This window comes from Aquila chrysaetos, chromosome 19 (assembly GCF_900496995.4).
Source record: "Aquila chrysaetos chrysaetos chromosome 19, bAquChr1.4, whole genome shotgun sequence".
Classification (NCBI taxonomy): Eukaryota; Metazoa; Chordata; class Aves; order Accipitriformes; family Accipitridae; genus Aquila; species Aquila chrysaetos.
Window position 1 is genome coordinate 16,482,738 of NC_044022.1, and position 23,778 is coordinate 16,506,515.

Below are 23,778 nucleotides of genomic sequence, written 5' to 3' on the forward strand. Positions count from 1 at the left end.
TCAGCCCACGCGCCTCTCGCGAGCCCACCCCCCCGGCGCTATTTAAGCTCTCGGGCGGCCATTTCGCGCCCTTTGGGGCGGCGATGCGTGAGGCCGGGGAAGGTGGGTGAGGCTGCGCTCGGCATCCGCCGCCATCCGCGGCGCTGGGGCGGCGGGAGCGAGGGACCCGGGTGAGGGGGGAAGAGTCGAGTCGTGCCCGCTCGCTCAGCGCCTCCGCCGCAGGGCCCCTCAGCGAGGAAGGGCCCGGGGCAAGCTGGCGGCCCGGCCCGGTCTGCCCCGGCGGGGTGTGTTGTCCTTGGGAGCCGGCTGCGTGGCGGCGTTTGGCGAGGGCCTCCCTGGGAGCGGTGCCGGTGGGGTGTCCCCGACCTGTGGTAATGTGGTGGGTGCCCACGTCCAAAATGTCTGCCGCGGCGCCGGCCCCAGCGCGCTGCTGGCAGCCGAGCTCGGCGAGGGGCGGCGAGCGGTGTGTCCAGCGCCTTTCCACCTGAGGAGGATGTTGGCTCATTGATGGCTCTTTTGGGAGAAGTGATCAGTTAGTTACATAGTGGTTGTTTTTCTTCCCTAAGGGCTCTGTGTGGCGTGCCAGCTGGTAAGAACAGAGCCGCAGTAGAGGCGGTGAATGATGCTGAGCTGCTAACTGTAAGTACCAGCCATAGCCCGTAGAGTGCCGTTGTTGCATGTGTTCCTGCTTTGATGTTAGGCTGTTCTGTTTCTGGGCGTTGTGTTTGTCGGGCCCTGGGTGATGTTAGCGGTGTGCTCCCAGTTCACCCAGGGCGTAGGTGCAGGTGTAGACTAAGTAAAACCTTAGGTTTGTTAACACCTAGGTTATAGTGACACTGCTTTGATTTAGGGTGACCATCAATCCGTAGCTTCATTGTGTAGGCCTGGTTGCTTTGTATAAAGAATGCATGCCTCGCTAACCACTGTACCTTGAAGAGGATCTGAAGACCGATAAAGAGGCAGCATCCTGCCCCAGAAGGTGCCGAAAGCTGGATGATTGCCAAAGAAGCATGAAGTCAGTAAAATCTGCAGTAACTGGGGGGAAGGTAAAGGTGGTGGGGGAAGATCCATGGCCACCGACTCAATTCAAGACCAAAAAGATTTGCCCTCCCCCATAGGGAGCACGTGTGCCAATTTACATAGTAAGGGAGACTAATTTAAATATAACTTAACCAGTAGCAGAAGGGATGGGGATTACGAACCAATGAGCCTAAATTTAGGTGGGTTTTTTACTAATCATGTAACAGGATAAATATGTTGTAGTTCTTTGGTGTGGTGTGCTAGCTTTGTGGAATTACCACTCAGCACCCATCTTTGTGCAAACATGAAGTAAATAAATATTTCGGCTCTGTGTAAGATTGGCTTATTGCACACCGGGTACAGAACCCCACCTGTGGGACAACACAGGTTGCTGTCAAAAATCACCTTTCCTCACAGCGAAGGGCAGATTGGACCCCTGTGCTGCTATTTTAAGTGCATTAGGGTGAGTTTAAGGTCTAGTGTACTTCTAAGCCTGCATTTAATGCAATTTTGGAATGAAATATTTTCATTTTGAAAAATGTGACGGGGTAGGTTTTGTCTTGAACAGTTAGTGATGCAGAAAGTCATCTAAATGTAGATTGCTTAAAAATCAGTCACTGATGTATGGCTGCAGCAGATTTGTGATATTTTCTCTTTGTTCTGAGAACAACTTTGAGGTATCTGTAGCTGTATGGATTAGAGTAGAAATGGAACTTAAATACTGTAAGCAGTTATGGCTGCTCATGTTCTATAGCCATTTGTTCTGACCTGCTATTGTTTACTGCTAGTCTATATACATCTACTGTATTTTCAGACTTTTCAGTTTGCTGTTGTGTATGTATGTCTTCCCATGCTTTTGGGAAGCCTTCTTCCTGAATCCGCAGTAATCTGTACTCTGAAACATGAAACTGTTATCTAGACAATAGCAGGTTATCTGAGGACATTTAGATGAGTTCTGCTATAGTGTCTTCATATGCTAAATTGTGTGTAACTACATTTGAAATATTAATGGGTATGATGATGGGTTTGTGAAACTGTAAAAATCACAGTAAAATTGCAAAGATACACATCTATAGGGCTGGTAGATGACTAACAAGCGGGTAAAATAACTTGAGGCTATTACATAGGAAGGACAGGTTCCTGAGTCCATTTTGTATAGACTTGGGCAGCTGAAGGGGTGGTTTGGGTTGTATTGCAGATTCAACTGAAAATTAAAATTTTGTTTGTGGGTCTAGTCTCCATGTCAGTTGATAACCAGTGAACAAAGGTTTGATAGATTGTTAGAGCAGGAGGCTTTAAGTATCATGTAGCTAGCAAAAGAAAGAAAAGAGGGAAGATGGCATTGCTTCTGATGGTGACAGTGTCTTGGATTAGTTTAAAAAGGCTGTAGACGACAGTGAAGTGGGTATTTGTATATGACTTAAAACTGCAATATCTTTACAAGTATAAGAAGCTGTTGGCTACACGTGTGTGTGCTTATTTAAGGGAAAACTTACTCGTAGTAGGGAGAGGGTTAAAACATTCAGAACTCATCTCTACAAGTCTATGAGCAACCTGATGCAACTCTGAAGTTAGCCTTGCTTTGAGCAGGAGTTGGACCAAAAGAGCTGTAAAAAGCCCTTCTGACCTAAAATATGCTATGAATATCTTGAGATAAGTGGCTGCAACTTAACTGTTACTCTGAAGGTTGATTCATTTGCTCGTGGTTCATAGGAAAATCTATGTTGAAGTTTGCTCAAGATTGTTCTTGTAAGTTTACCCTATTAGGTGGAGTGGTGGAAGGCTTGTTACCTGATTAACATAGAATTTTCTTTCGTTTCTTGAATTCTCATTGATTTTTAGGGCAAACTGAAACATGACTGATACAGATGAATCCCAGGCTTCTGCCTCTGATTACCCTGATGCCCAAGAGCTAATATGCAGTCCGCAGAAGGAACCATATAAGGTACATGCATGTGAAAAAAATACACGAATGGAGTGTTCACGTTCAAGGCAGAAGAATGCTGTTCCTGAGGAGTCTTCAGATGAGCTTAACAGTATATGTAAATCATCAGCTGCTTCAGCTGAGATTTTACTGGACAGCAGTGATTCAGAAATGTGAGTTTTTATCTCTAGTTTGGATTTTTTCCTGTGAAGAACCTGTGTCATGTATCATAAAAGTACACATGCTTTTGGAAGTAAATATTTTTCATTTCTTCTTCAGTGATCTCTCTGCTGCTAGTGGCAGTGAGTACCATCCTAAGTGCTCTGTTGCACCTTCAAAGCAAAAAAGGACATCTCAATCTTCAAGGCAGCAAGCTGAATCTGTTGCAGGAGTGCCTGACAACGAAAGCTCTTCAGATTCTTCTCTGTCCCCTGCAAGTCCAGTGAAATCATCGGAAACTTCCAAGAAAGAGAAGTCAAAACTAAACTTGAAGGCCATATTTGCCTATCACTTCAGGGGAAAGAAGTTTAAGGCTGCTGCACACCGAAAATACAAGCGTGGCTTGGGGAAGAAGAAGAAGAAAAAGTATGAGAGCACAGGGATGCCTACGGGGAGGCCACCACTGACAGCCTCACCACAAGAGCAAAAGAGAAGGCTTCTAGACAGAGGTTTTCAATTCCCTTTTGTTGAAAAACATTATGGGATGAAACATATTCCCTTAAAGATGGTTCTTGGCTATGAGGTGAGCCCTCTGTTTTGTGGGATAAATGTATTGTTTCTTTATTTAGCCAATTTAAGTTCACTATTTTTAGACTATCTTTTGCTTCTACCTGATGTGTTACAATAAAACAAGGAAACAGTTTTTACTTCTGTTAAAGAGGACAATTGATGTTGTCTGTTTATTTAATACCTTTAAGACAAACACAGCTAAAATACAGGTGTCAATATAATATTACAGTTAAGAATACAAATGCTTTATAGTGGTATTTTTAAGATCTCACATGATGTATTTTTTATTTCAGCAAGCAGCTACAAAGGGATATTTCCAGTACATTGAAGTGCTTAAATATGAGGAACATCTTAAAAAAGCTTTAAAAGCCCTTCAGGCTAGTGAAGACTTAGAAAGAGAATGTCTGGCGGTACGAAAACACAAATACTTAGATGATGAGGGCCCCATTTCCCCAATTCAGGAGATGAAGTAAGTTCATCTTTATATTTTTGGGTGGTATAAAACTTGCTTTTTTGTTCTTGACTAGAATAGAAATTTGTGTGTATAGAGGTAGATGCAAGACACCCCACCTCCTCAGCTCTTGGTCACCCCCAGCCTGTTGGCTGGCATGGGGAGGGCATCAATGCTGCTTTAGTTGTAAATCCAAAACAGCACCATACAGGCTGCTGTGAAGAAAGCCAACTCCATCCCAGCTGCACCAGTACAATCAGCTATTCTTACAGTTGAGGAATTCAGGAGGTAGTACAGTTGCTTGTAGTAGCATGTGATTTTGTGACAGAGTTGTAGGTGTATCAAGTTCAGTTCCTATCCTGGCCTTTTAACCTGTATCAGCATTGTGTAATCTAAATGTGAATATCTGCTTATGAAAGCATTGTTTATTTTGGGAACAAAATGCTCAGCCATGTGGAATTCTTTGCCTGTAAATGTGACTTGGAACTTCTCAAAGAATGAGATAGTTTTAATCTGAAGACTGATCATTGTTTCAAGTGTCAAGAGACATTGTACAGTCTCATTAAAATGATGTGGTAGAAATTTTTTTTTAAAAAAAGGTATTTCCTGAAATTAGTTCCTCTGTAGTTACCCCAAATAAAGAAGTGTAGTGTTTATGCAAAGACTAAAGGATATTTTTAAATTTCCTTTTTACTTTATTAAGCATTGAAGTATCATCTTAGGTTGGTCTTTTTGGTTAGTTAACTTATATGCAATAAAGGGATCAGTAAATCAGTAAGAATACTTAATGTTGTAAATATACACAGCACCTTAAAACTGGAAAGCCTACAAGACAGTGTAAAGGTACAAAGCTGTCTTTCAGCTACTGTTCACTTTACTAATCACTTACAGGGCTAGTTTATGCAAGTTGAACTATTGGGGTGATCCTGTAAAATGAGTAACAATAATTAGTTTGCTCTCTTACAAAAGAGCAGAAGCAGCAAAGTTCTGTAGAATAAATACAAGTCAGCTCATCCAGACACTCAATTCTTTATCTGAAATGAGTACTAGAAGACTTTCTAGGTTTTGGAACCAGTCCTCCCTGTGCCACTTGTTAAAACCATAGTACTAAAATGGTTTCATCTCTTTATAGGGAGTCCTTTCTATCTTGAGAGAAACCTGTGGATGATAATGGAATTTAATTTCATACTTGTGTTTCATGGCAGTGTGGAGATAATATTTCTCAGTTACAATATCAGGAAGAAAGTTGTGTACTCTTGTTAGCTGAGGCCTATCCTCTTCCTTTCTTGATTGTATTCTGCTTGTTTTCTAACTTGCTGTCTTTATAGCCTGTTTGTCGGTGTAATTCTAAGTATCTCAATACTACCGTTGATGTCTGCTACTAAATCTTTGTTCTGCTGCGAAGCACTGCTTCTGTCCTGCCACTGTTGCTAGTTAGGATGTAATTCTGCTGTCCAAAACTGTCATTTGAGAACAACCTTATGTAGAAGTAGTATTATCTTACACCTACAAGCTGTAGCACTTCGATACATGTTAAGAGAAACCAGGGGTTGTGGTAGGAAAACAGTTTCCACATTTTAAGCTACTGTAAAAGTACAGAGTTTTATTTGAATTTTTATATTTTCAGTGAAGATGGTGATGATGACAGCTTGAATTCTGATAATCAAGAAGTCCTTGATGCCAGAGTAGTGGTGAGTAAATACTCTGTAACTTCAAAAACTCTCTGACCTTCTTTCTCTTCTGAGGTTAAAGAATTAATAGATAATGTTTTGAGTACTTAATTCTTGAGCTTGGTTTCAGAGTTAACTGTTCGATACCTGTGAATCCTGATCTGTAATGCAGAAGGAAGTTGTTTTGAGAGTCCACACTGAAATAATGCTGGAATGTATGGGAATTCTGGAGTTCTCTGAAGAGTTCTTAAATTTGCAAAGTTACTACCAAAATCTTACCTTTTAAGTATCTGAAAACTAGACTTGTGAATACTTCTTTCTGTCTTCCATTTTCTTAGGAGAACAGCTCTTTCATTATAAGCAGCAAAATTCCCAGTAAGAAAAAACCAAAGCCAGAAACAAAACGTGCAAAATCAACTGAAGTGATCGAAGTAGAGGAGGAAGAAGAGTAGGCTGCTGAGAACTCCGGGCTTCTGCAAGGCTCACCTCAGTGAACAGAAAACTGAGAAATGAGGTGGCAGTGGTCACTCTTCAGATACCTTTTTCATGGCCTACTTGGTTTAAAACATTGTCCTGAAGTCAATGTTGAGCTATCAACCAAGCAACCTAGTCAGATTTTGTTTAAGGTGAGTATATTGGGCTTGTGTCCGAGACCATTACAAAACAAGTATAATGACTTTTTGCAAAGCTTTTGAGCGTCTTCTGTGCTGTCCTGTATCAAGTGTTTAATATCCTTGATTCAGTTGCTGATAATCGTGCCGAAATGCTAGCTTCTGCAACTTTACTTCTGTTAACCAATGGATCAGAGAATTTATGTAATTCAGAACAGCAAAACAAGTTCCAAATATTGTAACATAGCAGCAGCACAGTATAGAGAAGTGTATGCATTTGCATACGTACATATATACGCTCAAGTTACAAAGGGCAATTTGGATGCCTTTTTTCATGACGTTTTTGTGAGTGATACTTAGATTATTTTTCTGTGTCTTAAGGAAGTGCAGGTTATGCTTTGAAATACTTCAAGAGCTAAGTAAGGGTTGAAGACAGAATTGAAGCTTAATGCAAATCAAGTGCCAACAGTAAAAATCCAAAAGTGGTTAGTCAACTTAGACAAAAGTCTATTGCAAAATATGGTTAATGCATTTGAATGATGATAAAATCAATTTGTATGATCGAGGTTGTCTATTCCATGTGGAATAACTCTTCAGAAAACTAATTTTCTGCTCCTGAATCTTAATACAATAATCTGACGTTATAAATTATCTTAAAAATAGCTGTTGCAGCGCAGTGAATCTTGGATTAAAAGATTCTTTTTCCCCTCTTGCCTTCCTCTGTCTAGAATGGGTTCTGATTTGAACACGACTAAGCAGAAGATGAAAGTGCTTTATAATGACAGCACCTAACAAGCATTGCCCCAGTTGCAATACCTTTCTCAAAGGTGTCTTAGTTGGAAACATGACAAGTGAATGTTTGGAAATAGTCTGAATATGGCTAACTCCTAGATGACAAGGCTGTCTTGGTAGCAGTAGAAGTAAAAAATTGTTTAAAAAGTTTACTTGTGAATCAACAAGATTTAAAAACCAAAGGGTGATCTGTGTCACTCAAATACTCTTTAATAACCAAATTGCTGTCAGCAACAAACTAACAGCTGTTCAGCAGGTAAAAGTAGTCTGTGCTGAACAGGGATGTTGTCAGAAAAAGACTTAATATCTAATGGTTTAATTTCCTTCAAAATGTAATTGGCAGCCTGAGGAGATTTACAGTAGGTGCTCAGTGTAATGAGAGCGGGTCAAGTTGCAATTCCTTGTATGCTTGAATTAAGGTCCCAGATCTTTGTAAAGGAAGTTTGGAGTTTCCCAGTTGCAACTTGATAGCTCTAGGGAGTAAGGCTGTAAAAATTACTCTTCAGTAGTTGAAGATCACAATTAATATTGGTCCAAAATTAATGGCTAAATGTAACTCTTTCAGGCATCTACCTGAGAAATACTCTCTGGCTTGAAAGACTCATCCTGGATCTAGGAGTGGGGTTCTTGCTTGGTAAGGCATAGCGAGGTGGTATGTGGAGTCCCGCTCATTCTGCAGTTCATGTGATGAATTTTTCTGTTCAACTGCTGAGTGACTCAGAAATGAACTAAATTTCAATTCTGATTAGAACTGGATAAATACACATGAAAATCAAGCTTATTACAACTGTTAAATTGATTGCTGAAGCCTAGCTTTTGGCTTTAGGAATCTTTGGTTATTTGACCATGTCTGATAGTTCTTATTCCTTTGTTTTTTTTTCTTCTAGTTTGTTGCTTTTGGAAGGTGAAATGCCACTCAGTTTTCTTGATGTGCAAGGTAAGCTGTTGCTTGGTTTTCAGTTCTGGTTTTTTCAGGTAGCTTTTATGCTTTACTTCACAAAATGTTTTGAAAAAAACAGTATTCTGTAGTTCAAGTGAATACATTACAGTGTTTCACAGCTGTGTAACTTTTCTGTGTGATGCTTCCAAGGTATCGAGTGCAACATCTCTTATCAGTCTGACCAAAATTAGAGCCTGTAGTCTCTGCTTGAATGAAAACTAAAACTTTTGAGTTCTTGAATATCTGTATATTAAATACAGTTTTTGTTAGAAGTTATATACAGAAATACTTTGTTTCTACCTGATGTTGAATGCTGCAGTGCAACTTAATGTATGTGATTTAGTTGCAACACTACCTGGGATTTCACCTGCTGAAGATGTTTGAGAACTACTGTACCCTTTTGTCTCCTGGTGGTGCCCCACCCATGCTTTCTGTACTGGGGTGTATCGCACAGCTGCAGCTTCTGATTGCTTCCCTGTGGTAAAATTTCATCTTAATGCATGTCCCATGCGAGAACAGGCAGGACAGCAGAAAGAAGCTGGTAATCTTGCACATATGCATTGCTAAATCTGTGAAACTTCTTACTGTGGGATGTTACCAAGTTTGGCTTCAGGAGAGTCTAGGAAATTGGATGGAAGAAAACGCCATGTAAGATAACCAGATAGGAAAACATCTTTAACGTGGGAAACCCTGAGCTAAAGCTGGGCAAGTAATGAAACTCGCAAGAACGTACTTAAGAGGGTAGGATCGAGGCATCTTTTTTGGCCCTAGCTGCTGTGAGGGTACTGGACTAGAAAACATCGGTTTGATACAGCATAAATTGTTCTTATGTCAGCATATCTGATACTGAACTCCTTGTCGCAGTTACGTTAGTCCAAACTATACCTGACTCTAAAAATAGAAAACAGTAGTGGAAGGTGACAGTTATTAATTGTAAGTATATAGTAGACTGAGAAATGACTTGATTTTTGTGTCCTGTTCAAATGCTGCTTCAAAAATACTGAAAAATAAGATGAAAGCTGATGCAGTCACTCTGTTACAGCACGTGTTCAGTTTTTGTCTGTTGCTGTAGACAAAAACCTGGAACCTAGTGCTTAGAAAAAAACCCTTCTTTTGCAACCCACAGCTGATGAACATATTAGTTGTGTTACTTATATGAAGGGACAATATTTGCATGTATTCAAACAGCAATTAATTCAAATACTGATGAATGTAGGGAACGAGTGTCATGTTCCTGATTTGCAGAAGTGTAGTTCAGTTATATCAATTTCTTTCCAGATGCTGCAGCTAAACACGCCAGCTCTGCAGCAGTGAGCAGTTGTAACTTTTTTGACTGCTTGAATTCTTATGGCTGTTTGCCGGCCCTCTGATGTACAAGTATTACTTCGGTGGACTTTCGTGGAACATGTTAGCAAAAGATGTAAGCTTTGTGTTTCTTTTGAACTTCAGCATAAGAATACTAGATTTCTTCAGACAAGTACTATTTCCCACAGGAAGTAATCTGTAATTTGTGCACTGTATGGTATCTGCACCCAGCAGTGTCTTCCTGATGGGGTGTTCAAAAAGCAGTGCTACAGTATTTCAGCAGCTGGCATCGTTGGTTTTCATGCAGATGTGCTGGTTAAACTTGGTATTTCTGTTGAAACAAGTAGATTGAAAGTTTCTTAGTGGGAAGCTTGTCAAATACAACATTGAAGAACTGTTGAACTGTTAAGGGATAAAAGTATAGTTAAATCAATGACCTTGCTCCAAAATATTTCTTCTTAAAGGGGCATTCCTGTGATGTCTGGAACACAGTGGCAAGCCTCTACTTCGGGGTAAGTATTGAGGAAATAGTGTTTTCCTAGGTGGAGGTAGTTGGATGAGGATCATAAAAGTTCAAGTCTTTAGCTTTCTGGCTGCCTTTTTACAAAGAAGCAGTATTCTATTTTGAAACACAAATCCAACTACCAGATGGCAGCTAGTGACATGTTTCTTTTAAAGTTAACTGGCTAGGCTTCAAAAATAGAAGCTATTCTGCAGACATTGTGAAGAGTTAATTGTTATGCCTCGTTATTCAGCAAATAGACACAACTCACTGTGTGTCTGAATTGAAAAACGTGGCTAGAAGAGTAACAGGTTATGCTTTCCTCACTGTAAAGTTAATTGCAGTGGTGACAATGAGACCTGTAACAGGTTTACTTAGTGGGACAATTATGCAAACATAGTTAAAAATGCAGCTACTGTAAAATCCCAAGGATTAGCTTGTTTTGATGTTTTTGAATTCAGCATCCTGCCTACTAAAGGAAGTAGGATTAGCAGGTAGAGGAAAAATATAGTCAGTGGTTTTTTACAGCGTATTTGTAAGCTGTCTTAAAATGGTATCTCATATGTGTTTTCTTTACATCACAGTATCAGCTGACTGTTGGTTAACTCCCTTAGTTGTATCTTTTGTGCCATAGTCCTCCAATTTCTTAAATTGCAGATAGATTTTGTTGATAGTTGTGTGGCCATGGCTCTGATTTCAAAAGAAATGCTTTGTTTTGGCATTAGCATTCAGGCAGCAAGCATCACTGGACTATAATCTGCCTGCCTCATATTCAGTATAAAAGTGCCTAAGTCTTAATAAATTACTAAAATACTGAAGAAACTTGAAACTATTACTCAGATGCAACAATTTACTTCTTTTTAGGAAGTCCAGGATAGTCCAGTCTGAACTAGCATCTTGGTAAGTTAGTGTGATGTATTGTTATTTAACCCTTGCCTGTTGCAGGCTAGCTGTCTTTCTTTAACTTGGTGAGCTGGTTATATTGCTAGTTTTTCCTTAACTGAGAAGGGCCAGTGTTGCTTTAGAAAACATAAGAGCTTCTCTTCCCCCAAACTTGAGAATGCTGTGAGAGAGTTGTTGTGATGATTGGCAAAATGTTCAACTGCTCTGAAGAGAGTGAGTGAGAATAGCCTTTCTGAACAAATCTATTACAAGCAACCTTTTCATGTCACCTTATTCTGGGCATCTTGAGTATTTAACATGCAGTGTTTTCTGTCAGTGAGCAAAGATCATGACTGTGTGACTTTCTTTTGAAAATAAACAGGAAATTAAGAAGAACCATCAAATTAAATAGGATAATATTCAGGCATTATAGTAGCTTTAGGTGTGATTCCAAATATAGGCTATCAGGAATGCCTGTGGTGGTTAGAGCCACTTGAGTACTGAGTACCACTCTAGGTTCTGCTGATTTGTATGCATATGCATGTCAGTTTGTAACCTTATCTTGCTTTTTCAGGTGGTATGTAATTAGAGAAGATGAGACAAGAAATGCAGGATGCCATTTCACAGAAATCTGAAGTGCTTGCTAGGGTTAGTATGACATCTGAAGTTCTGCATATTCCTTAATGATTTAAGAGCTCTGGTTTTCAGTGGCTGGAAGTCTGTATGACATCAAGCTTACTGACTTCTGGAGGGTTTCAGGGAGTTGTTTGAACACTAGGTTACTGTATTTTAATCTAGCATTCACTCTGTTAAGTTAAGAATTTATTTTAACTTTGATTTGTCCAAAGAACACTCACAAATTTCTCAGTCAAAAAGGAGGTGATCAGCTTAACTGCTTAAACTGATACTATTACTTCTACAAGTAATTAATTTAACACTTGGCGGGAAAGTTATGGGGAAGATTCTGTTTGAGTACAATTTTGTAGTTAATTCCCTTTGTTCTTTGCCTTTCAGGTAACATTAACTTTTAACATTAAAACTGTTGCTAATATGAAGGAGTTACTTCATCTTCCCCAAATGATACCCCAAAGGTATCATTTAGCTTCCTCCTTCTCCCAAATGTCTTGAAACAAGTAAAAAGATGCTTAAGGATCTATAAGAGATACCTTTCCAGTCTGGTTGATTATCTATTGCATTAATTTATAGTACCAGAAATGCTGAGGTCTATCCCGATAGGATCTCTTCTGTAGGTTCGTGTCGTTGGAAATGCCTCACAGAATAAACTTGTGGTTTCGCTTTACCCATTGAACTACCTGTTAGCTCTGTGGGATAAAACTGCAAGACATATCTCTGCAGATGTAGCATCCTAGGAACTGTAATAATGCATTATGTTCTCCTTTAGGTACTGACTTATGCTTTTGGTACAAATGAAAAAAAAAAAAAGCTCAAGTGGAAAAGCTTGGTAAGTGGCAAAAGACAGTGTGTTCTGGGACTTCAGGTGTAACTAACATGTTGAATTACATGGGCTGAACAGCCAGGTTTTTGTGTAGGTACCTGATTTCTAACACTGTTTCTTGTGGTTTGAGTTTTTTGGATGGCTTGAAACAGTCAATTTCCCTTCTGGTTGCAAAGGAGTGATGATGATTTCTTGTTTTGGTGGCTATAGGTAAGAAGAGACAGCACTATGGTGTCTGTCTGAAGTTGAAGTAACTTCATAAACATGCTGCATTTTTGTCTTGTCAAAAAATGCTTGATAGTTTTATACTGAGCAGCGATATTTGGGTTATATCTTTAAGTTTGGGTTTTAAAGAGTTTTCTGAGCATTTCAGCCAGTTTACCTACTATACAATTAAAATTCCTGGCTTCTGTTCTATAGAATGCAGGGTCTAAAGTAAAACAAGCAAAATATTCTGGAAGAAGTATAAATCCTTTATGGTAGGGATATATAAAAACTTAGAGGAATTCTGAAGCTGCTGATCATATAAGGTGAAGTTCATGGAGTCTGTTTTCCCTCTTAGTTGTATGGCAGCTTTTGTGAAATGGAGAGTGTATTAGTGTAGTTTATCACTAGGCACTAACTGGTGGATGCAAAAAGCTTGAATGTTAAAATGAGCAGTTGTGGATGAAGAAGTACTGCAGCTGTTGCACTGTATGGTATCTGCACCCAGCAGCATTCTTCTGATGGGATGTTCAAAAAACAGTGCTACAGTAGTTCAGCGTTTGGCATCGTTGGTTTTCATTCTGCTGTGTCTGTTAAACCTGGTATTTTTGCTGATACAGTCTTTGTCCTCTTCAGGGATTTGAATGTACTTACTTTCTATTTTCATGTTCTAGTGTGAGCACTGGATAGTGGCCTCTGGAACTTGGCAAGTGCATTCAGTTTCTTCTTTTTAACAGGTGCTTTAAGGTACAGAACAAAGTGAACTTTGCTGTGTTAAAAGGATGAGCTGTGGAAGATGGTAACAACCTGTTTGATAGGTAAGCACTGAGTTACTAGTCAGTTCAGATGGTTTCATGCTACTTTACAGTTTGTGTGTTAACTGGGTATGACTCTATCTAGATCATTGAAACCTCAGTAAACTGTTCTAGAAAAGTGTAGAAATGGTTGTGCAGTAGCAGAGATGACCGGGCAGTGATCACCCCAGATTTTGGCAGTATCTGAGCAGGTTGCTTATCTGTGAGTCATTCTTGTGTGTGTATATATACTTTAAATGGATGTCACAGTTCTGCAACAATTTGTAGAACTAGTTTCTGACTTAGGCTGCTACTGGTTGTGAGGAATCCTTCTGTGCTTGGAGCTTTTAACAGATTTTAGGCTTGTTGGTTAGGCTTGGATTACAGACTGGCATGATTGATTGGTGTGTAACAAGAAAGGATGGGAAACTCCAATATTGATTTAAGTTGGTGGTAAGAGCAGTGAGAGGGGAGTACCTGGTCATTACCAAGGCTGCTAGAATGTTGCTGTTTCTGGCAAGTGTGGACATGACCGTAAAGCAAGTCCATCAGACTCTTGAATTGCCATATGATGTGGTGCTAAGTCTGCTGGGAATAAAGGAATAAAGTGTAGGTATATGGCTGTATCCTTGGGCACCTCCAACACTTAAGCTACAGAGGAACAAAAGTTCTAGTTGGAACCTTTGTAACTTGGACTCCAGAAGCTGCTGTTAGGAGGATGGTTGTTGTGCACACTGAAACAAAAAGGGGAGACAAAAGGCTGCTCCATGCAATATACATCCAACTTCTATGTTAACTCTTCACTTAGACTAACCAAACCTGCCTGTTTAACCTACAGCGTCTGCTACCAAGTCCCTGCGTGTCAGGGGGCTGAGAAACACCACCCCAGTGCCACCAAAGTGAGTCTGAAGGTAAGAGTGCTTAGCAAAATTGCTGGTACTAAAAAGAAATTCAAGGTCACTTCAAAGAGGGTTTGCATGGCGGAAAACCCAGCAGCTCTTAACGCGGTGACCGCATATTGAAATCCTCTGCAGGATGCCGTGGACACTTGGTGTGTGCTATGGTCTATTTGTGAGGAGATATACCTTATGGAGTGAGGCCTCTTGGAGTGAAAAAGGATATCTACTGCCCTCATGTTTTTTTGAGATGCTCATGTAGGGAAGAGGCTGCTCAGTTTCACTCTGAAATGAGTTGACTTGCAGCATGTGAAGGTGGAGAACAGGTTGATACAGTTGTGGCATGAGCAGTCTTGTAACTTAATTGCAGCTTGTACGTCCAGAGAAGGGCAAGGAAGCTGGTGAAGGGTCTGGAGCACAAGTCTTATGAAGAGTGACTGACGGAACTGGGGTTGTTTAGCCTGGAGAAAAGGAGGCTGAGGGGAGACCTTATCGCTCTCTACAACTACCTGAAAGGAGGTTGTAGTGAGGTGGGGGTTGGTCTCTTCTCCCAAGGAACAAGTGATAGGGCAAGAGGAAATGGCCTCAAGCTGTGCCAGAGGAGGGTTTAGATTGGTATTATGAAAAATTTCTTCACTGAAAGCCTTGTCAAGCATTGGAACAGGCTGCCCAGGGAAGTGGTGTAGTCACCATCCCTGGAGGTATTGAACAGACATGTAGATGTGGTGCTTAGGGACATGGTTTAGTGGTGGACTTGGCAGTGTTAGGCTAGTGGTTGGACTTGATGACCTTAAAGGTCCTTTCCAACCTAAATGATTCTGTGATTCCTTTTCCCTTGGCAATGATACATTCCTAGAGCTGTGTGGAAGTCTTAGAGTGGATAATTCTGGAAAAACTAGGTGAGGGAGAAGTGCAGGGTGGGAATGCTATGGGCACTCTTGAGTAGTTACAGGAAACAGAAAATTATATTTGGGGAGCTGGCAGTGGAAGTCATGCTTTTGCCCCATAACATTTCAGTAAAAGGGGGATATGCACGTTCCCTGTGTTACTGTGTTTATACCAGCACCATGTCCTGAAACTAAATTGCTTCAGACTGGGGGAACCATGTTATGCCAAGTGTGAGGAAGACAACAGCTTTCAAATGGCTTTTCTGTTGAGTAAAAGTGCTAATAGATGCTTTTCCTGTCTCAGGTCCTGGTGATGTTGCTGCAAGGAACTGCACAGCTCTTCCAAGAAAGAACCTTATGTATCTTGAGTGTTTACTGCAGTAAACTTAGAATTAAACATTCATTCTAACTTCCCTTGCTGCTTTGTAAATTGCAGTAGTGCGTGTTGTTTGGAAACCAGTTCAGAAGCACAGGGAGCCTTTGCCCTTACCCATTCACTTGTGACTCGCCTGTTTTGCCCTCGTGGGAGATGTGGCAAAGCTGCCTGCTTTGTGTTGCAGAAGAGCTAACTCACTAAGCTGAGTGTACCAAGTTGTGATTTGACTGGAAAAGGCTTCACCAGCTGTTTTCCCTCACTTCCTGTCACTGAACTCAACTGTACTAAAGCTCTGGAGAGGTAGTTGTTCTATACAGAATGTCACAGTATTTAAATAAAACTGATCTCTCAAAGCTGCAGCCTGGGATTATTTCCTGTTGCTATACTGTAAGCAAGCAAAGGTGGTGTGTTCAGATCATGGCTGATGATCAGCTGTGGCTTGCTCTTCCCTTCTGATCATAAGAAGAGTCATGGGTAAGAGCCTGAGCAGCCCTTGCAGAACCACCAGGGTGAAGATGATACACATTATACCTCTCATCTTGGCATTGCAAAAAGCTTCCACCTCACTCCATGGAATGACAAGCTGGTTTTGGCTTGTGCTCTTTACTTGGCAGGGGGTAACAAATTGCTTTAGCTACTGCAGTACATGTAACTGAAGACTTTTTCCTAAGACCTCTCTGCTGCATTTTAAACAGAACCAACTTCAATGAAATAGCCCTGCTCTTCTACCTGCTGGTGACCACATTCAACTTTTGCTAGAACATTGAGCTTTAAATTTGATGGTGTAATTACTTAGCTCTGAATTGGAGCTCAGGAAACTTGGATAGAAAAACTACATTTGGAAGTAGTAACAATGTAAGGTTGTTTTCCTCCTGCCTTCAGGTGCTTTAAGATGTACCTCTTGAGACTGCAGGAACCCACACTTCCTGATCTGAAATCATACAGTGCCAAGAACAGATAAAAATTTCAGCGTTACAGAAGAAATTAGTGTCTTGAATCCTCAGGATGCAAATCTTAAAAAAAAAAAAAACCAAACCTTTATTTGAAAATGGTTTATACACATACTTTACAAAAGTTAGTATGATCTCCCTTTAAAATGCTAACGCACATGAAGAAAGGCTTTTCACAATGTCAGTTTACTTAATCTGAGGCAAACCACGTTTAAAGCAGTAGTTAATCTGCTTCTGTAGTGATCTCAGTAAAACATGAGGGTACTACACAGATTTTGTTTACTTATGGTTTTCCTGCAGCTTAAAGGTGAGGATTCCTAATGGCTCTGCAATTAACTTAATGAAGTCTGCATTATTCAGTGGTCTCTTGGATTGTACCAATATAGTAGTGTTCCTTCTTCATCAGTCTTCTGCAGTCAAAGTGCTTTCCAAGTCTTCTTGGCACGTAGTTTTTCTAGCATTTTCTGCAAAAATGATGAGACTACAGTAGTGTAGCTTAAGTGACTACACTAAAACCCATGCAGTGAGGTGGGCACAACGCAGGTACTACTCCTGTGTAAGCTGAGCATCAGTAATGGACAGTGCAAGCCTGGACAATGGGGCAGTGAATTCAGCTCCTGACACTGCTTCACACAGCCCACAGATTTCAGGGGGAAGGTTTGCTTATTTCTCTCATTTTCTGTTAATTATGGAATCTGTAAAACAATCTAAAAAGATCAGCAATTTATTCTACCACAAGGTGTGTTCAGCTAGGTAGAATCTTAAGCTATGTAGCATAGCCAAAACAGCCAAAAAAACCCAACCCCCATAACGCCTTATAATGGAAGTTCAGTCAAGTTTGGACTAAGAAAAAACCCTGCCATTCTTCTGCCAGGTAGACTTTCTAGCAGCTGGGGTCCCAAACAGCCTTTTTGCTCAACCTCAAGTCACCAGAAAAATTCAGCCTGAGGTAGACACACATTTTAGAGAACACCTCAGCTCAGCCATAATGTTAACGAGGAAATTCTTAAGTGGGATATACCAACAGCATTACTTAAAATACAGACCAGTTTGATGGTCTCCATTTCAGTTGCACTCACACCGCAGAACTACATCTCAATTAGTCTGATTAGCAGCTCAGTGAAATCATGAGAACTGACAAGGAAGTACAACACTGTAGCAGACTATTACCTTTTGAAACTCTTTAGCCTTTTCTCTGTTTTTAGCATAAGTTTCTTGCCTTGTTTTTTCTTCCTTTCTGATTTTTACTTCTGCAAGTTGATTATAAAGTCTGTCAAAACAGTAGGAAAAAAATTGTGTCTCATCAGGAAGAAAGTGGCAAAGCTGGAACAAGTTAACAAGCTTAAGGGTTTGTACCATCTCAATTGCTAGAAATTACAAAAGGAAATTTTGACTCAGTTCTCCAGTAATCTAGAATCACTTCAAATTCCTCTTCAGCTGCATCTAATAAACACCCCACCCCATTCAGGAGTTGTACCTGCTGCATGTTACTGTTAGTAAGTGCCCAAGTGCAATTGTGATCTTTGCTTCAAATTTGATCTAGTTTCATGCACTGACTGGCACAGCTGCCGCCTTAGCATGATGAAGTGAGCAGGCTGCCAGGCGTGTTTCTTACTGCCGGCTGTGCAGAGGGATTTCCCAACAGGCACCTGTATCAAACACACTTGGCTTCTCTCTCCCAACTCTTTTGTGTTAAGCAACATTGGGTCCAACTGGAAGATCACTAACTGCTCTGACTGACCAGAAGCTTTCACAAGGCACAGATGAACTACTTCTGGTTTTTCAATCCAAACTTCTCCCACTTGTGTTGATGCAATACCTTGAAGTCCGCTGGTGCATTTCAACTTCTCCTGACTTCCTGTCCTCTGGAGAAGACACTTTCACCTCTCCTACTTTCTTCAACTGATTGGCAACTGCACCTTTTTTTCCTAAATAAATAAATAAATAAATAAATAAAATTAAAAAGTCAAACATATCTTAAATTTAAATATTTAGTCCAGCTAACTCAAAAGCATGAGAGATTTTCAAAGATCTTCAAATGACCTTACAAAAAAGGAGTAAGCTAGCAGAATGGACACAACAGAGATGACATCTTGTGTTAAAAATAACTCTTCATAGTCTCACTCATTAGGCTGCTGCCTATACTTTAAGCCAGCCATGCTTATTAACAGACATTAGAGATGCATCAGTTCTCTTAATGTGGTTGTTCTTTGATAAAAAACTATTATCTGCAGAGACACCTTATGACTACAAATGTGTGGGCAGATTGTGAAAATAGGAAGAGGACCAACCCATAAAGGCCTTTACAACACTGAAGAGGTAGCCAGACAGTGGGGGAAAAAAAAAAAAAAAAAAAAAGCTCCCCACATCCCTGAGAAAACAAATTAAAGAATATCCCAGTCTGCAATAGCAAAGATGCAACAAATGTGAAATCTATTCTTTGATACAAAACAGCAACTAAAAAGATACCTAATGCTATGTCTCGGCCCCAGACAAACCTACCAGAGATAAGAAAAGACTCCTTTTGCCTGCTTAACTTCTCAGACTTTCCTCTTTGAAACTGTCTGGTTTCTGGCTTTTCATTTTCTCTCTCTTTATTTTTCATTTCTTCTACTCTTTTCAGAGATTTCTGGATGAAGTTCTTCTTTCTTTTTAAAAAAGATTCTTGCAAACTTCCAGGTGTAGCTGCAAACTCGAGCAGCATCACTGTGGAAGAAAATGAAAAGTCTGAACATTTCTCACTTCTAGCAATGAGCAATATCACCTCTAAGAAGTCATGCATTTCAATGTATTTCTCCTAAAATGCTGAGTTTGACTACTTTTGTAAATCACACTAAGAGAATGACATTGTGAATGATGACTAATTTTGCCAAACAAGCAGCAATTCAGACCTATGGAATCTAATAACTGTAAGCAGGCCTGCCAAGACAAATACTGTGATAAATACTCCATCGAAAGTATCTTGATGCTTCAAAACATATCAAAGACCTGAGAAGTCCCCAACACAGTCAAGTTTTCAGTGTGGGTCTTTCATGTTACTGCTGTTCATCTTGGACAAAAAACATGTCAATATTTTACCGACGTTCCACACTATCATCAGAATGGAAAAAAAAGACATTCTTTGGCTACAGAGCTTAGGGAATAACAAGAAATAAAAAAACACAAGTGAAGCTGCATAAACTATATGACAACAAACCACAAAACACAACAGATTTTTTCAAAACAAAGTAGTTACTTCACAGTGTTGTAACACAGTGTATTGTAGATACTATGAACTTCCATAACAGATAGCCTGGCATAGGAAGAGGCAAGTCAATACCTCCTTGTCAATAAGACACATATTAAACCTGGGTCAAATGTACTACAGACCAAGCCTGAACAGCAAGGTGCACTTGCCTACATAAAAGAAGCTCTATATTTTCCAGAGGAGAGGTATATTTTATTAATGATTTTAATACTACAAATAAAGACCTTCTCTATCTCAGCGTCAGTATATTGAAGTTACACATAATTACCTGCAGTCTGATGTGATGGAAAGTGACTGTCATTGGCACTCCGGGCTTTGGAAGAGCTGTCAGGCCTTACAAACACTGAATAATCTGCATCTGGAGATAGCGGTAAAAATTCTCTCTCCTGTTTCAAAAGGGAGCAGTGATTGGAAATGCTTAAAATATACCACAAATTTGAGTGAAGTGGTATTACTGTACCACTAGCACAGACCCGATACAAATAAAAAACATACTCTTTTGCCTTTATAGCAGATGCAAGAAGAACATCAGAAATGGATCTTGGTAGTAAAAGTATTAAAAAGCTACTTTCTAAAAACATTTTAAAACTTTCAAAAAATCCATTAAAGACACTTTGCCCACCAGATTTCAATTGCTTGTTCTTAATACAGGGCTGTGTAATTTCATCTCGACAGATGTGTTTTTTCTTTCCTCCTGCTCTCTCTGGTTCTCCCCCATCACTCTTACTGCTCTGTCTCCTTCCCCCATTCTCAGCTGGAAGGAAACACCCACTGCAGAAGTACAGCCTCCAGCTGCCAACCTCCACCTTACCCACATTTCAATTACTTTATGAAGACCCATCCTTAGGCACTTTTACGATCTTTTCTAGATGCCTCCTGCAATTGAAACATGATTTCATCTAATCTGTTCATCTAACAAACACACGTTACTTGGTTCTATGTTACTGCTTCAGCACCCAAACTATTCTCTCATTACAAACCAGCCCTTCTACAATTTACAACCTTTGCTTTATATAAGCAAAGAACAAAAAGCATACCACAGGCCAATTAAGCACGGCAGTATGATTGAGCTGATCGTATTTTCCCCCTAAACCTCAAACTGTTGTGTGGGCCTAGTGTAGCTCCATCCACTAGGTAGGGGATTTTTCCTTTTTTTCCTGTTTAGTTTGTAGTTTTTGTTTTATCCCACCCTCTCCTCTCATTCAAGTCTTCAACTAATGGGATACAATTTAGTCTTGCAAACACCAGCAAGATGGTTCTGTTTCTCAGCAAAAGTCTTCCCAAACTCTCACTACACTGATACGACAAGGTAGTGATTTTAAGGAATGGTCCAAATTTAAGATCTATTAGATCTGTTCAGAAAACAACATCAAACCAAGATGATTCAAGCAACTACTAAGCTTGGATAACCCTAACATTCTCTTGTTTTGCAACAGTGGACTAACTGCTACAGTGGGGCCTCTCCTTATTATAATTAAGTTAAAATCAGAATTACATTAGATAATAAAGACTCACCTCAGTAGAAACATTAAATTCACGCTGATCCACACATGCTAGGTTTTTGATTTTATCCTCCTTAATTTTCTCTTGGTTAGTATGTTCAACGTCTGATTCTGCAATACTGATGTCATTTGAGCTTACCAGAGTGAGTTCAGGTTCTTCCATAATACCACGCCCTGACTCAGTCTCCTAGAAAATAAGTTAAGAGATATCAGTGTAAAAAATAAAAAAAATAATTAAAAAAAAAAAAAAAAATCACTATTTCCAGCAATAGCAACAGCTGTTATCTTATCAGAAAGAGGAGGCTCATTCAACATGTAGAAGAAAGAAAATCTGCCCCCAAGCAATAAATGAAATACAGAAAGAGCACTTTGCCTGAGGTTTTGATGTATGCAAACCCTGGAACCTAAGTTCAATGCAAAGTATTTTATATACCAGTGTTAAAAAAAACCAAAACAAACAAATAACCCAAAGCATTGAAACAACAACAAAAACTCCAGCTCTCCTCCACTCACCTCAAGTTTAAATCACTTAGTTCTAGGGCAAACTTTTTTTTTTTTATTGAAAGCTACATCAAGGGTATTTCCTTAAGTTTGCTTATGCTTTGGTTAAATTATTTACCTCCTTCAGGCTTCTAAATGGGGATAGGGGCTGTTCAGTTAAGTAACAGTGCCATGTAGTACAGCTGCATACATTATACCAACTAATGCTAAGAGAGGGAGATGCAAGAGAGATGCTATAGCTCCTCCAACAATCATGGGAAATCTACCTCATTTTAGCTACTGCAAATTATTGCAGTGCTATGATCTGAAAGAAGTAGTAGGGCAGAAGTCCAGCAAACATGCAAGTCAAACTAGAATTGTAAAATCCACATTTGCCAAGCTTTCAGATATTAAAGGTCTAAAATAACTTGGTGCAACAACCAAAAAAACCCAACGAGAAAGCCTGCACAAATTATCGCTTTTGGAAATCTGTTTTACTCACCCAGACTGGAATACCACATGAGCTTCTGGGCACAGAATTAGAATGTTTTTCATGTCTTTCCAGGAAGGAACCGTTCTGCTGTACAACAGCCTGTAAATGGATGTCTGAGTCTTCCAAGCTGGTTTGTCTGGGAACCATTGAAGATTTTTGTACTTCTGGAAAGCCTCGATCTGGCTCCTTTATACTTGTATTGCACTGCGAATCCAAGTCCACAGCTTTATTTGCTTCATGTACATGAACTGATTTTTCAGGAAGCTTCACATACTTCTTATCAAATGCCTCCACAGGTAACTTTTCAGAAGACACAGTCTCTTTTAGTAAGTTCTGAGGGCAAGTTTCATCTACTGTAACTGGTGTCTTATTTAGCTGATAAAATGATTTTTGCTCTTCCAGTGGATTCAGACCTTCATTTCGCAGATCTTCCACTGAACACTGGAGATTAATACATTCCATATTTCTTGCCAGTTCTTCGTATTCTCTGGCAGATGAAATACAGTTATCACCCCATTTTTTAATTCCAGGGGTTTGTTCAAAAGATCTCTGTAACATAGTGTTAAGGTCCACTGGCTGATCAGCGCTCTGACAGGGATCGCTCAGAGTAGATTCTAATTGCAGTGGGTGAAAAGATTCTTCAGATCCTGTTTCAAAGTTACCAAGAGTCAAAATTCTAGCTAACGCAACAGAATTTCAACTTTAAGAAGTCCCTCCAAAATGAGACTTTTCAGTAATGTATAGTAGTAATAAGTCTAGTAAATAGGAAGAAAAATTTTGTTTAAAAAAAGTCTGCTTAAGTTTCTTCAAACATCATACCATTAGCATTACATAAACTGAATCCTTCACTGCACACAAAACAACTTCAAGAAACACCACTTTTTGTTGCTTCTTAGAATTTGTTTAGAGACAGGCTTTGTGATGGTGCTGACATAACTACATTGAAAGTCAAGGGATTTTACAATTTATACTCTGTAAATAGAAGTCCTTTGAGTCCCTTTTGGGCCTCCAACAAAGTCTCTGAAACAGTAAGAAAACAATCCAAAACACCATTACTTGGGCAGAAACTCTTCAAAGTAGAAGAAAACATCCAAATTGGAATGATGGTTGCTGTTCCTACAAGTTACACTATTGCACCCTAAATTATCTTTCCCTTAGGATCTACACGGACAAATAAAGATACTATTTTTTTTTTCCAGAAGAGGCTGGGAAAAGAGAAAAGATTGGGTATCAACATTTTAATTACTGGGGAGGGATTTCAGCAGTACAGCATATGCCAAACAAACAACAGGTTGTTTAAAAAAAAAATTTTTTTTAAATATGCCTCTGACCTAAGTTTGATAAAATTGGTTACACAGACTCCAGCATCATGCTATCGATAGGCTTTTTATACACACAGGAATATACCACATAAACTTTAATGGTTTCCTTTAAAGATTTTTTTGCATTCTTTGACAGCTATAAAATACCTAGGTTTTACATATACAAAGAATATTGTGTCCTGATAATAGCTGTTAACGGGGAGGGAGGAATTACACTGCAACATCAGCCAAAACTAGGGGATTCTCCAGATTACGGACTTACATATCAACCTACCTCAAACTGATAACCCAAGATAGTTTTCACTTGCTTAGCCTGTTGCTTATGTTATTTTTCCACCTTTTTAA

General features: G+C 39.6%; 2 protein-coding genes and 8 non-coding genes across 17 annotated transcripts in view; 9 read left to right on the plus strand and 1 right to left on the minus strand.

The window, feature by feature from the left end:
* The first annotated feature begins 33 nt into the window (after nt 1-33).
* Nucleotides 34-15,792, plus strand: TAF1D (TATA-box binding protein associated factor, RNA polymerase I subunit D). Of its 8 annotated transcripts, none has more exons than XM_041118477.1 (17): nt 34-102; nt 567-639; nt 2,864-3,117; nt 3,224-3,686; nt 3,967-4,142; nt 5,752-5,815; nt 6,133-6,420; nt 7,763-7,831; nt 8,085-8,134; nt 9,416-9,557; nt 9,907-9,954; nt 10,809-10,844; nt 11,401-11,474; nt 12,229-12,288; nt 13,224-13,304; nt 14,119-14,191; nt 15,368-15,792. In XM_041118477.1, exons 3-7 carry the CDS (start codon nt 2,876-2,878, stop codon nt 6,244-6,246), a joined length of 1,059 nt encoding a protein of 352 aa, XP_040974411.1. In that variant the 5' UTR covers nt 34-102; nt 567-639; nt 2,864-2,875; the 3' UTR covers nt 6,247-6,420; nt 7,763-7,831; nt 8,085-8,134; nt 9,416-9,557; nt 9,907-9,954; nt 10,809-10,844; nt 11,401-11,474; nt 12,229-12,288; nt 13,224-13,304; nt 14,119-14,191; nt 15,368-15,792. The 8 variants fall into 8 exon arrangements, with proteins under 8 accessions (XP_040974411.1, XP_040974409.1, XP_040974408.1 ...); XM_030042379.2 differs by having other exon boundaries at nt 85-106; nt 2,863-3,117; XM_041118475.1 differs by having other exon boundaries at nt 2,863-3,117; nt 9,416-9,954.
* On the plus strand, nt 7,876-7,947 carry LOC115353644. The gene has a single exon (XR_003927645.1). It is a non-coding gene; the product is annotated as a small nucleolar RNA SNORD5 (small nucleolar RNA).
* Nucleotides 9,178-9,305, plus strand: LOC115353643. Its single transcript, XR_003927644.1, has one exon. It is a non-coding gene; the product is annotated as a small nucleolar RNA SNORA40 (small nucleolar RNA).
* On the plus strand, nt 9,649-9,787 carry LOC115353635. Its single transcript, XR_003927636.1, has one exon. It is a non-coding gene; the product is annotated as a small nucleolar RNA SNORA8 (small nucleolar RNA).
* Nucleotides 10,183-10,314, plus strand: LOC115353638. Its single transcript, XR_003927639.1, has one exon. It is a non-coding gene; the product is annotated as a small nucleolar RNA SNORA1 (small nucleolar RNA).
* Nucleotides 11,017-11,089, plus strand: LOC115353634. Its single transcript, XR_003927635.1, has one exon. It is a non-coding gene; the product is annotated as a small nucleolar RNA Z40 (small nucleolar RNA).
* Nucleotides 12,043-12,174, plus strand: LOC115353639. Its single transcript, XR_003927640.1, has one exon. It is a non-coding gene; the product is annotated as a small nucleolar RNA SNORA18 (small nucleolar RNA).
* LOC115353636 lies at nt 12,970-13,108 on the plus strand. Its single transcript, XR_003927637.1, has one exon. It is a non-coding gene; the product is annotated as a small nucleolar RNA SNORA8 (small nucleolar RNA).
* On the plus strand, nt 14,235-14,364 carry LOC115353637. The gene has a single exon (XR_003927638.1). It is a non-coding gene; the product is annotated as a small nucleolar RNA SNORA25 (small nucleolar RNA).
* Nucleotides 15,793-16,457: 665 nt separating the features above from the next.
* The window catches only part of CEP295 (centrosomal protein 295), a 47,108-nt gene continuing 39,787 nt past the window's right edge, over nt 16,458-23,778 (minus strand). The window contains exons 23-29 of the mRNA XM_041118473.1: nt 22,121-22,758; nt 21,152-21,325; nt 19,905-20,022; nt 18,892-19,095; nt 18,209-18,317; nt 17,560-17,659; nt 16,458-16,853 (exon numbers count right to left, since the gene is read on the minus strand). Of these exons, the coding sequence (XP_040974407.1) occupies nt 16,806-16,853; nt 17,560-17,659; nt 18,209-18,317; nt 18,892-19,095; nt 19,905-20,022; nt 21,152-21,325; nt 22,121-22,758 (1,391 nt within the window). The 3' untranslated portion in view covers nt 16,458-16,805. The remainder of the gene's footprint in view (nt 16,854-17,559; nt 17,660-18,208; nt 18,318-18,891; nt 19,096-19,904; nt 20,023-21,151; nt 21,326-22,120; nt 22,759-23,778) is intronic.

What these genes read in the sequence shown, in the direction of transcription:
- TAF1D (XM_041118475.1), top strand. Translation starts at nt 2,876, where the DNA reads ATGACTGATACAGATGAATCCCAGGCTTCTGCCTCTGATTACCCTGAT. An exon ending in GACAGCAGTGATTCAGAAAT is followed by an intron (nt 3,118 to 3,223) that starts GTGAGTTTTTAT and finishes TTTCTTCTTCAG; the next exon opens with TGATCTCTCTGCTGCTAGTG. An exon ending in TCCCCAATTCAGGAGATGAA is followed by an intron (nt 4,143 to 5,751) that starts GTAAGTTCATCT and finishes TTATATTTTCAG; the next exon opens with TGAAGATGGTGATGATGACA.